The sequence below is a fragment of the Pristis pectinata genome, chromosome 19, assembly GCF_009764475.1.
Source record: "Pristis pectinata isolate sPriPec2 chromosome 19, sPriPec2.1.pri, whole genome shotgun sequence".
Lineage (NCBI taxonomy): Eukaryota > Metazoa > Chordata > Chondrichthyes > Rhinopristiformes > Pristidae > Pristis > Pristis pectinata.
In genome coordinates, this window is record NC_067423.1 from 40,913,267 (window position 1) to 40,924,801 (window position 11,535).

At 44.7% G+C, this 11,535-nt stretch overlaps 1 protein-coding gene across 1 annotated transcript in view; it reads right to left on the minus strand.

The window, feature by feature from the left end:
- The window catches only part of ube2na (ubiquitin-conjugating enzyme E2Na), a 33,361-nt gene extending 29,980 nt beyond the window's left edge, over positions 1–3,381 (minus strand). Inside the window, exon 1 of the mRNA XM_052034056.1 lies at positions 3,219–3,381. Coding sequence (XP_051890016.1) covers positions 3,219–3,242 — 24 coding nt within the window. The 5' untranslated portion in view covers positions 3,243–3,381. The remainder of the gene's footprint in view (positions 1–3,218) is intronic.
- Between the last annotated feature and the right edge of the window lie 8,154 nt (positions 3,382–11,535).

Here is an 11,535-nt window from a genome sequence, read left to right on the forward strand (position 1 = left end):
CTTGTTTATTGTGTTATTTTCTGCACGTGTAAGTTTCTATAATTTAGGTTTATGTTAACATGTTTGTCCTTGTCTTGATGTACTGTGCTGCTACTGTAAAAAGCTACTTTTCATGGCATTCATACCCTATGCCTATAAACTTGAACTTCTTCTGAACATCCTGCTGTTGTGATGCTGATCTATACTTCACCCTTCTATGGTTATTCTTGACAGGGTGTTTTTTCTAGCTTTTCTGATTAGCATCTTGGAAGTTTTATTTTTTAAAAAACATACTCCTACGTTGATCCAAGGGTATCAACTTTGAATGTTTAAATTAAACAATCTTCCTTTTCACTTTTCCATACATCCTACATGATGCAATTTTTTGAAAACCATTTCAGGATCAGATAGAACATTAGTGGCGTCCACCATTCCACAACCTCCCACAGGCTGCAACAAATTCTATTTTCTGTACTTGTCAGAATCAGTAGGAATTTCAGGTGAAAATGGGCATTCACTAACGTGTCATTCCTCACAAAGAACAGAAGTGCAAGCAATAAAGCAAGAGAAGGGCAGTCAATAAGATCATGGCTGTTTTCCTCAGCACCACTTTCCTGCACCAACCCCTGTATTTGTTGCATGAAATTAACCAATTTAGCTTTAACATAGCCAAGACCCTACACTCGTCTTGTGTAGTGAATTCCAGCAATTGACTATCGTCTGGGTAAAGAAACTTCATCCATCTTGAATGGCTAAACCTTCCTTTTAAGGCTGCAATCATAGCCAGAGGAAATGTCATTTCTGCACCTACCCTGTTACATCCTGCAATAATGATGTAGGTCCCAATTCAAAGCTGTACATATACTTCTAATCTCTTCTTTCAGGCATACACTTCAATTCCAGGAATAAAGTGAATTACATTTTTATGCTGACTGCAGATGGGCCTTTCCAACATGCAATCAACACAAGGGAAGGTACTTTCAAAGATCTCTGCACTGAATAAACTCATGTTAACTTGGTCACTTGTCAACTTGGATTTCCCCCAAATATCTGAAATATTATTCCACAGCTCACACTGGATCAATTTCAGTTTGTGCATTTGAATGATTAGAAACTCAAATTATGAAATACAAAAATCAACTGCCCAGACCAAGTTATTTGCACTTCAATAGACCATTTCCTACTTGTTATATCAAGGACACCTTCAACAATTCCTTTCAGCAATGCTGTCATCTGAACCAGCAATGCTGTCTCAAAACTGGATTTAAAACAAAAGAAATCACGGTAACCAATTCAGAGTGACATTCACCCACTTAAAACGACACTCAATTTTACAAAAAGCAAATCAAACACGAAGCCAAAAAAAACTCCCAACCCAAAACAAATGCCTTCCCCCAAAGGGTGGACGGTGCAGATTTCCAGAAGCTTCCACTGCAGCCCACAGCGCTAACATTATGTAGCAGTGGCCAGTTACGGTTAAGTGTCACTCAGTCGGATTTTGAAGCGGTAGCTACGCCCCTGCAATCCACACTCGGGGTATTAAATACACCGCCACCAGATGCCCGAACAAGCCGGGACCCGGCGGGCCGCTGCAGCCATCGGACCCCCGCCCCTCCAACTACTGGCCGGGCGGTGACGTCAGCGGCCACAGGCGCGAGCCGCCCCCCACCCCGGGGCCGTTGGTGGGCGGCGCGAGCTCGGCCGTTTGAAACGTTCCGTCGCCCGCCGCCCGGCCTCGACTGCCCTTCCCCACGGCATCAGCGTCGGCGCTGGGAGGGAAGGGAGAAACACCCCGACTGCCAGCACAGTCCGTCCCGTTGCTTCCGCAACTCTCTCCAGTCCCCTCCCCACCGCCGGCACCCGGCTCTCTCTCTCCCTCGCCTGTGACGCAGCCGGTGAGGCAGCAACGTCTACCCAACGTTTTACCAGGCCGCACTGGCCCCGCTCGGCCCCGACCTATCCGGCCAGTCCCCTAACCCCACCTCCACTCCCCTAAACCCCACCCTCCGACCAGACCCCAACACCACCTCCCCACCCGGCCAGTCCACTGAACCCCACTCCCACCGGCCAGTCCCCTGAACCCCACCAACACCCCCCCAATGCAGTCCCTAACCCCCAAATCCAATCCCCTAACCCCACCAACACTCCCCCCGGCCAGACCCCTAACCCCCCCTCCCAACGCAGTCCCTAACCCCCACCAACATCCCCCCCAACTCCGGCCAGTCCCCTAACCCCCACCAACACTTCCCCCCACCTCCCCCCGGGCCAGTCCCCTAACCCCCACCAACACTTCCTCCCCCCGGGCCAGTCCCCTAACCCCCACCAACACTTCCCCCCCACCTCCCCCAAGGCCAGTCCCCCTAAACCCCAACAACACTTTCCCCCCTAACCCCCACCAACACTTCCCCCCCCCGGGCCAGTCCCCTAACCCCCACCAACACTTCCCCCCCCCCGGGCCAGTCCCCTAACCCCCACCCACACTTCCCCCCTCTAACCTCCACCAACACCTCCCCCTTCCCCCGGGCTCTAACCGTCAGAGACATGTCCGACTGTCTCCTACCTTCTCCCACCCCTTATCCCCGACACCCACCAGTCCCCACCCCCGAACCTACCCCGACTTGTCTGCGACCCCACCCCCAATCCCACCCCGACCTGTCCCTCACCCCGCGACCCTACCCCCACCCCCTGACCTGTCCCCCACCTGTTCCCGACCCCAACCTGTCCCCGCCACCCCCCGACATGTCCGACTGTCCCCTACCCCCCGATCCTACCCCGACCTGTCCCCCCACCCCCGATCCCATCCCGACTTGTTCCCGACCCCCACCTGTCCCCTGCCAGCCCCCGACATGTCCAACTGTCCCCTACCCCCCGACCTGTCCCCCCATCCCATCCCGACTCGTTCCCAACCTCCACCTGTCCCCTGCCACCCCCCGATCCTACCCCGACTTGTCCCCTGCCACCCCCCGATCCTACCCCGACTTGTCCCCTATCCTACCCCGACTTGTCCCCTATCCCCGATCCTATCTCCCCCTCCCCCCACCATGTCAGACCATCCCCTACCCCCACACGAAGCCCGGCCCCGGCGCCATGTCGACGCCATGAGGCTTTCTCTTCGACTTCACTCCCTGAAAGCGGAAGTGGTTTGGCCAGGGAGGGGGGGGAGAGAGAAAGAACAACCCCAGACCCCGATCACACCGGCTATTTCTTTTATTTTAAGAACGCTCTCCGGGCCGCCATACCTTGGTGATTCGCCTGGGAAGCATGCCCGCGGTTATTGTCGATGCCCGCCGACTCTCCGGCCTCAGTTTCTCTCGCCACAAAACTGCGAGGAAAGCAGCAGTTGGTCGCTTTTCTTCTCTGCGCCAAGGGCGCGGGGGCTCCCGGGAGCTGTAGTCCTCCGCCGACCTCTCCAACTACAACCCCCAAGCTGCAGCGCGGCTTCCTGCAACTAAGGTGGGAACATGTCTCTGTATATGCTGCTGGGAAATGAAAGTGGGTGTGCATTTCTGGAAAACAGAAAGCAAAAGTGCTATAGAGGGTCGGCACCTTGCAATAAGAAAACCAAAATGCTGACGGTATATGTGAAGAGAGAAGGGGAATGCAGGGCCGACTGTTCATTTCCCCCCATCGATGCTGCCTGACCTCCAGCATTTTCTGTGCGTTGCTCCAGATTTCCAGCATCTGCAATCTCGCTTGTGTCTCCAGAGCATAGGCATCGTGGAAGTTAGCCAGATGTTAAAAATCTGAAGTAGAAAATGATGTACTCAGTAGGTCATGTAACGTTTGGAGAAAGAAACAGTTAATGCTTCAGGCTTTGAAAATAGTTTTTAAACTACTGCAGATACTGGAAATCTGAAATAAATAGAACATGCTGGAAACACTCAGCAAGTCAAGCCGCATTTCTCCCCATAGTGTTTTTCTTTAACCATGGCTTCCCTTCAACCATAGTGGACAAACCCCTGAATGGGTATCATCCCCTACACAGATCAAGAATAGTTTTCCCCAATCCTCATTTTCCACTTTACCACTCTCTGCATGAGTTTATAACATTGTGAGAGGCATAGATAGGAAAGACACTCAAAATCTTATTCCCATGATAGAAATGTCGCATACTAGAGAACATGAGAGGAGGAAACTTTAAAAGAGGTTATGGGGCAAGTTTTTACACAGTGGTAGGTGCCTGGAATGGGTTGCCAGGGGTAGTGGTGGAAGCAGATACGATAGTGATGTTTAAGAGGCTGTTAGACGCATGAATATGCAGGGAATGGAGGGATATGAATCAAGTACAGGCAGAAGAGATTTAGTTTAATTTGACATAATGTTCAGCACAAACATTGTGCTGTACTGTTCTATTCAACAGATCATCCTGCACAATTTTCACTAATTTCAACAAGATTCCACCACCAGATACATATTCCCTCCCCTTTCCCTCTGAGTATCTCAAAGGGATTGCTTTCAGTTTGCTCTTCCTTCTCCATCACCCAGTACCATTTCCACGACATTTTCACATGCCACCACAGGAATTGTAAAACCTGCTCTCTTATATCATCCCTTCCCACCTTCAATTGACTGAAAAGGTCCTTGCAGGTGAAGAATTTGCACTTCTTCCAATCTAGTGTACTGCATTCGGTGCTCGGAATATGGTCTCCTCAACATCAGACACCACCTGTATTTAGTCTGCTTCCAGTTGCATGCTTCTTTAATTCCCCATCTCATTCCAGCTCTGACTTCTTTGTGGCATCCTGCACTGCTCCAATGAGGCCTAACATAAACTTGAGAAATAGCACCTTATCTTCTTTCAATCACATACCATCCTTCAGAACTTAATACTGAATTCAACAATTTTAGGTAGCTCCTTTTTTTTGGTCAGTAACAGAACTGGCCAGTTCTGCTGTAAGATCATCCATGTTTAATATTAACTCAGCGTCTGTCTTTCTGCGGGGCATTTCCAATATTCTCCTTTTGGTTTCAGTTCTCTGCAACAGCTCTGACCCGTATTTCACAACTTTTACATGTCCTTTTATTTGTTTTCTCTCTTTCTTTCTCTATCTGCCTTCAATAATCTATCAACCAAATGGCATAGTAAACAGCATATTACCATGGCAACCTGGCCGTACCCTATCAATGATCTTTTCTTATTCATCCCTTTCCCAGCATCGCTGCAACTCAAAATTAACAAGCTTTCTCACTTTTCCGGTTTTGATGAAGGGTCTTTGAATAGAAACCATAACTCTGTCTCTCTCCACAGATGCTGCCTGACCTGCTAAGTACTTCCAACACTTTCTGTTTGTATCTCAGATTTCCATCATGTGTATTTTTTTATTTTTCTATTTCTGTCCATCCCAGTACTAGCCAGCTCAACTCATCAACAGCTCCTTTCATTTACATAACACCTTTTAATACGATGAAAATGTTCAAGGTGCTTCAAAGCACCATTATCAAATACACAAATTTTCTCTGGGCTACACAGGAGATGACCAACAGCTTAATCAAAAAGGTAAGTTTTAAAAAGGATCTTAAAGGAAGAAATGTGTAGAGATGTGGTTAATTCTAAAGCTTGTGGCTATTGCAATTGAAGGCATGGCCAGCAATGATGAAGCGACAGAATACCCAGATGATCAAGAGGCCAGAACTGAAGCAATGCAAATACCTCAGAAGGTTACAGTACTGGAAGAGATTTTAGAGAGAATAAGGATGAAAATTTTAATGGTTTTGATGAAGCACCTCTGACCTGAAATATTAACCCTGTTTCTCTCTCCACAGATGCTACCTGACTTGCTGAGTGTTTTCAGCATTTTCTGTTTTTATTTCAGATTTCCAGCATCTGCAGTTTTTATATTTTCATTTACTGAGAATTTTAAACTTGAGGTATTGCTTACCTGGGGGCCAATGCACATTATCAAGCATAGCAATGGTGTGATAATGGGACTTGGTATGCATTATGCTGGGATGATCAGTTTTTCAAAATGGCGAAATAGGACATACGGATCGAGAAATTGGTCACAGAATCCTGAATTTTTTCCAGCATTATATTATAGAAAGACATTTTTTTCTGGTGAAATGTGATAAAGATCACTTCCAGGCTGTTTTGCTTTACTCTGGAAAATCAACCAGGCATTCGTTGGAGAGATAAGGACTTGCATGGATAATGCATTTACAGCCACAAATCTGCACCTAGCAATATCAGTCTTTTTCATGTTTCAGCATTACTGGATGAACTTTAGGCATTTTATTTCCAAACCCACATATTGGCCACTTCGAGACCAGCCAGACTTTCAATACGATAGAGACACAAGACACTGCAGATTCTGAAATCTGGAGCAAAAAACAAACTGCTGGAGGAATTCAATAAGTTGAACAGCAGCTGTGGAGGCAAAAGGATAATCAACATTCGAGTCGAATCCAGCAGTTTTTTTTTTGCTCCGGACTACAGCATCTCCTCATCCTTGTTCTCTCTATAATCTCTTCCAATTCTGTAATTGTCTGAGGTATCTGTATTGCTTTAATTCCAGCCTCTTGAACACCTGGGTATTTTGTTGCTTCACCATTTACTGTCACTGATTCCACATGGACAATCATTGAATAGGCAGGATAGGAGAGAGAGGACAAGAAGGAAGTTTTGGGGGGGTGGGGTGAGTCAAGGAAAAAGATTTGGATCATCTCCAGTGACTCCAATAGCAGCGGCAAGTGGAAGTCATATTTTTCCTTCCACCCCATTCCGCCCCTCCCGCACCTTTTTATACTGGATATCTCTCTTCTTTCTTTCTAGTCCTGATGAAGGATCTCAACTCGAAACATCGACTGTCCATTTCCCTCTGTAGGTGCTGCCTGGCCTGCTGAGTTCCTCCAGCTCCTTTGTGTGTTGCTCCAGATTTCCAGCATATGCAATCTCGCTTGTGTCTCCAGAATTGTACTTTCGTTCCTATTATTTGCTAGGTTATAACAACATTTTTCACATTACATTTATAGCATTTTCCCTGAAAGTAGAGTCACAGGTAGACAGGGTTGTAAAAAAGGCTTTTGGCATCCTGGCATTTATAAATCAAATTGAGTATAGGAGTTGGAATGTTTTGGTGAGGTTGTATAAGTCATTGGTGAGACCAAATTTAGAATATTGTGTGCAGTTCTGGTCGCCGAACTACAGGAAGGATGTCAGTAAGATTGAAAGAGTGCAAAGGAGATTTACAAAAATGTTGCCGGGTCTTCAGGAGTTGAGTTACAGGGAAAGATTGAGCATGTTAGGACTTTATTCCTTGGAGTGGAGAAGAATGAGGGGAGATATGATAGAGGTTTACAAAATGATGAGTGGCATAGACAGAGTTAATGCAAGTAGGCTCTTTCCACCTAGATTAGGAGAGATAAGTACAAGAGGACATGGCTTTAGGGGGAACATTAGAGGGAACTTCTTCACTCAAAGAGTGGTGGGAGTGTGAAATGGGCTGCCATCTGATGTGGTAAATGCGGGCTCGCTCTTAACTTTTAAGAGTAAATTGGATAGATACATGGACAAGAGAGGTCTGGAGGGGTATGGGCTGGGGGCAGGTAAATGGGACTAGCTGAATAATGTTTCGGCACAGACTAGAAGGGCCGAATGGCTTGTTTTCTGTACTGTAGTTTCCTATGGTTCTATGGTTCTATCGTGCACAGTTTGTCATCTCAACTTTTAGAGTCAACATGTAATCAGGAAGATGAATTTCTGTCGATAAAGGGTGTCAAGTAGATGTTGCTGGATAACTGAAAGTGGCAGATGTTACACCCTTGTTCAAAAAAGGGAATAGAGGTAAATGGACAACTACACACCAGTCAGTTTAACCTCAGTGGTGGGAAAATTCCAGAAACAGTGATCAGGGTCTGAATTAGCAGTCACTTGGATAAGTGTGGGTTATTATACAAAACCAGGCAAATTTTGTCTAGATAACTTGGCATTTTTTTTTGATGAAGTGACAGCATGGGTCAATGAGGGAATTGCAGTTGACTTGGTATAAATGCTTCCAAAAGACATTTGATAAAATACCACATAATAGGCTTTCCATCAAAATTGAAGTACATGAAATGAAAGAGGCTGTGACAACATGGGTAGAAAATTGGCAAAGTAATAAGAAACAGAACGTAGTCATGAAAGGTGCTTCAGGATTGGAGGGAATGTTCCCTAGGGGTTGATACAGGGACCACTGCCTTTCTTAACATGTACCAATGACTTGGACCTGGGTGAATGGAGCAGAGTTGCCAAACCTGCAGATGACACCAAAGTTGGAGATTTATAGTAACAGATTTAAAGCAGATATAGATAGGCTGGTGGAATGGACAACAGATGAAATTCAGAATCTGAGATACTTAAAGTGTTGCATTTTGTTTCTATTTATTTATTCAATTTTTAGAATCTGGACATTGCTTATTTCCACCCATCATCACGCTTGGCCTTGGCAACTGAATGGCTTACCTGGCCTTTTCGGAGAGGAAAAGTCAACCACATATACGCCAGACTTTGTCCCTTAAGGGGTATTAGTGAATCAATATAGCACTTTTGTGATCATGACTGGGTTTTTTAAAATTCCAGATCATTATAGGTAGTCCCAAGGTTACGACAGGGTTCTGTTCCTGAGAAGTGTTCATAATCCAAACTCATCATAAGTTGGAAATGAACAAAAGCAGTATGTGGAAGAGGATCACAGAAACATCTGTGACAGGAGAGCGAGCAGGCACAGGAAGAGCGGTTGGCAGCCGGCCTCACTGACTCAGTGAGTGAGTGAGTGAGTTTGCCCAGCGCTTCCAGCTCTGTCCAACCCTTGATTATTGTGGCTTTTGGTGTTTGGAGGGTGGGGGGAGGAAAGCAAAGGTACATGGAAATACCCCATTCCCCATGGCAGAAGATGCTGGCAGTGTCTGTAATACAGGGAGGGCCTGTATCTGAATTTACATTCCACAGTTGCCACAGTGGGATTTGAACTCGGGTTCTGAAGTCCAGGCCTTTGAATTATTCACAACATCTGCTGCACCACCACCATCTTCCAATTACATAAGAGATAGAAGCAGGAGTAGGCCAGTTGGCCCCTTGTGCCTGCTCTGCCATTCAGTCAGAACATGGCTGATCTTTTATCTCAGCACCACTTTCCTGCATTAACCCCATAATCAAGGAATATCAACCCTATCAAGCAAAAGACTCCTCCTGTGTAATAGCAGAGAATGCAGTTTATCACAATCATGGTAAGAGGACAAGTATAAAATGACATGGAAACACACACAGTGCAAACAATGACATTTGATTACCACATCATCACTCAATAATGAGAGATACTTGACATCAGAATTATCAGAATAACGTGTGGTGAAGAATGGAGACAGACCACAGATCAAGAAAGTGCAGTGTTCAATCTGCATATCGTCCCTACACAGCACAAGTGCTTCAATCTCAGCAGAGCAGCCTTCGAGCAACAGCGGATACAGCTGCTACTGGATGACAAGCTTACCTAATGGTCACCACAATTGCTAGGCTATTGCAGGCACACTACAAGAAGAAGATATTCCATCCTTGCGTTCTGCATTGATATAACACAGAAGGTGGTAGTTACAGGTTACAGGCTTAAGGGAAAACAGCTGTAATAAGTATACAGCTTCTGACCTATCCAATTATGATACATAACCACTGCCATAGACCAAGTAAATCTTGTACTGGGCTATTTAGTCAAATGCACCATTTATGTCTTAGGCTGCAATATCCACTGTCTCCTACACATAAAAGATTGCCCAAAGAAAATAATAACAGGATTTAAAGTGTAGAAGTGCTGGAAAGAAAGTCAGTGTTTCAACATCACTTTGTCCTCTATATCATGGTTTTAGTAAAATACAGGCCCAGATTGCTTTCCCAGAATTTCAGTGGAACCCAGATCAGCATGCCCACAACTGCCTAACATGTCGATCAGCTCATTTCTGATCAGGTGCTCAAGGTGCAACAAAGTGCTAAGGTGATTGCCTTTCATAAAACTGGGACAGCAGCCAAAGATGGAAAAAAAACTACTGATATTATTGTTGTGTTATACACATGTTCATGCAAAGAACGCTACTTCAATGGCTCATTCCACTTCAAGACTTGTGATCGGGTAATTGCATCCTCAATTGACATCAGGCTGGTTAACATGGTAGACTAAACATGGTATTTGCTTTTGTAGAACTTTCTGTACAAAATGATTCCATATGGACTTCTGCAGACGTCCAGAATAATATTTTTCCACCACTCACCAACAGTCATGCCCATCAACCTCAAATTGGTCATCTGGCAGAGACCTCAACTACTGAATAACTGGCTCCCACAGGACCCAGTCTTAGTACCACCTTAATATATGCTCAGTAATACTCTACTGACGCTGTTTCAGAAATTTGGATGACCTACTCATAACCATCTAGATAGATAGGTATTTATCCAGATAGTAAAGTTATTTCTAGAAACTGGAAAATAGGAACATTAGGATCAGGAGGAGTCTATTTAAGAGCCTCATGCCTGTTTCCCATTAGTTAGGTCATGGTTAATCTGTACCTCAACTATATCAACCTACCTTTCTTTCACGTCACTCGATATCCTTAACTAAGTAAAGTTTATATATTTTGGCAAGCTCTAAATAGCCCTATATTCATAGTCTTTTGGGGGGAAGAGAACTCCAGATTGCTGCTACCCTAATCTCCCTCCTGAATTATCTTGTTCTAAATCCAAGAATATGCCTCATTGCTTGATTCCCTCACCAGAAGAAATAGCTTTTCTGACCTGAATTGTACACACCCAACCTCAATTGTACACACCCATTGCTATGTATTTTATTAGTAATTTGTCTAAACAAAATAAATCAGATTAGTCAAACATGACTTGCGCATTAACTATGTCATAGTAGCTCTCTCCAATTATCTTGTACTTGTTGAAGTGCTTAGTCACTCTATGACTAGTTCCAGTTGCTCCACACAACTGATGTTAAACTAACAGGGCCATACTTGTTCTTTCTTTCTCCCACCCATCTTAAAATAATATATAGGAAATTTGCCAATTGCACTCTGAAGACAAAATTCCTCAATTAAGGGAGGCTAGAAAGATTGTGGTTAATGCTTCTGCAATTTTTAATTTTAACAAAGGAAGGAAAGCATCAGATCCTGGATGTGTATCTATTCAAGACACATTATTTGCTTCATTACCATTTTTTAAAGATGTATTCAATCCACTAGGTTCATCCCCTGATTTAAATGTTCCTCTAATCACTGGTATTTTACCCTCTTCCTCTTCTGTGGAAATGCTACTCTTATAATAAATCTACCACTTTGGGTCTATCTGCTCTTACAGGTGGTTGTAAAAAACACATGATATTATTTTAAAGAGCAAGAGTGTTATCCTCAGTGTCTTGCCAAGATTTATATCTCAATTACACCTGATCGTTTATCTCATTGCTGTTTGTAAGAGCTTGCTGAACTCAAATTGGCCATGCCTGAGTGGAAGACAGCATCTCTCACCACATTTAAGAAGAATCTAGATGAGCACTTAAATTGCCAAGGCCAGAAGGCTATGGGGCTAGTGCTGGT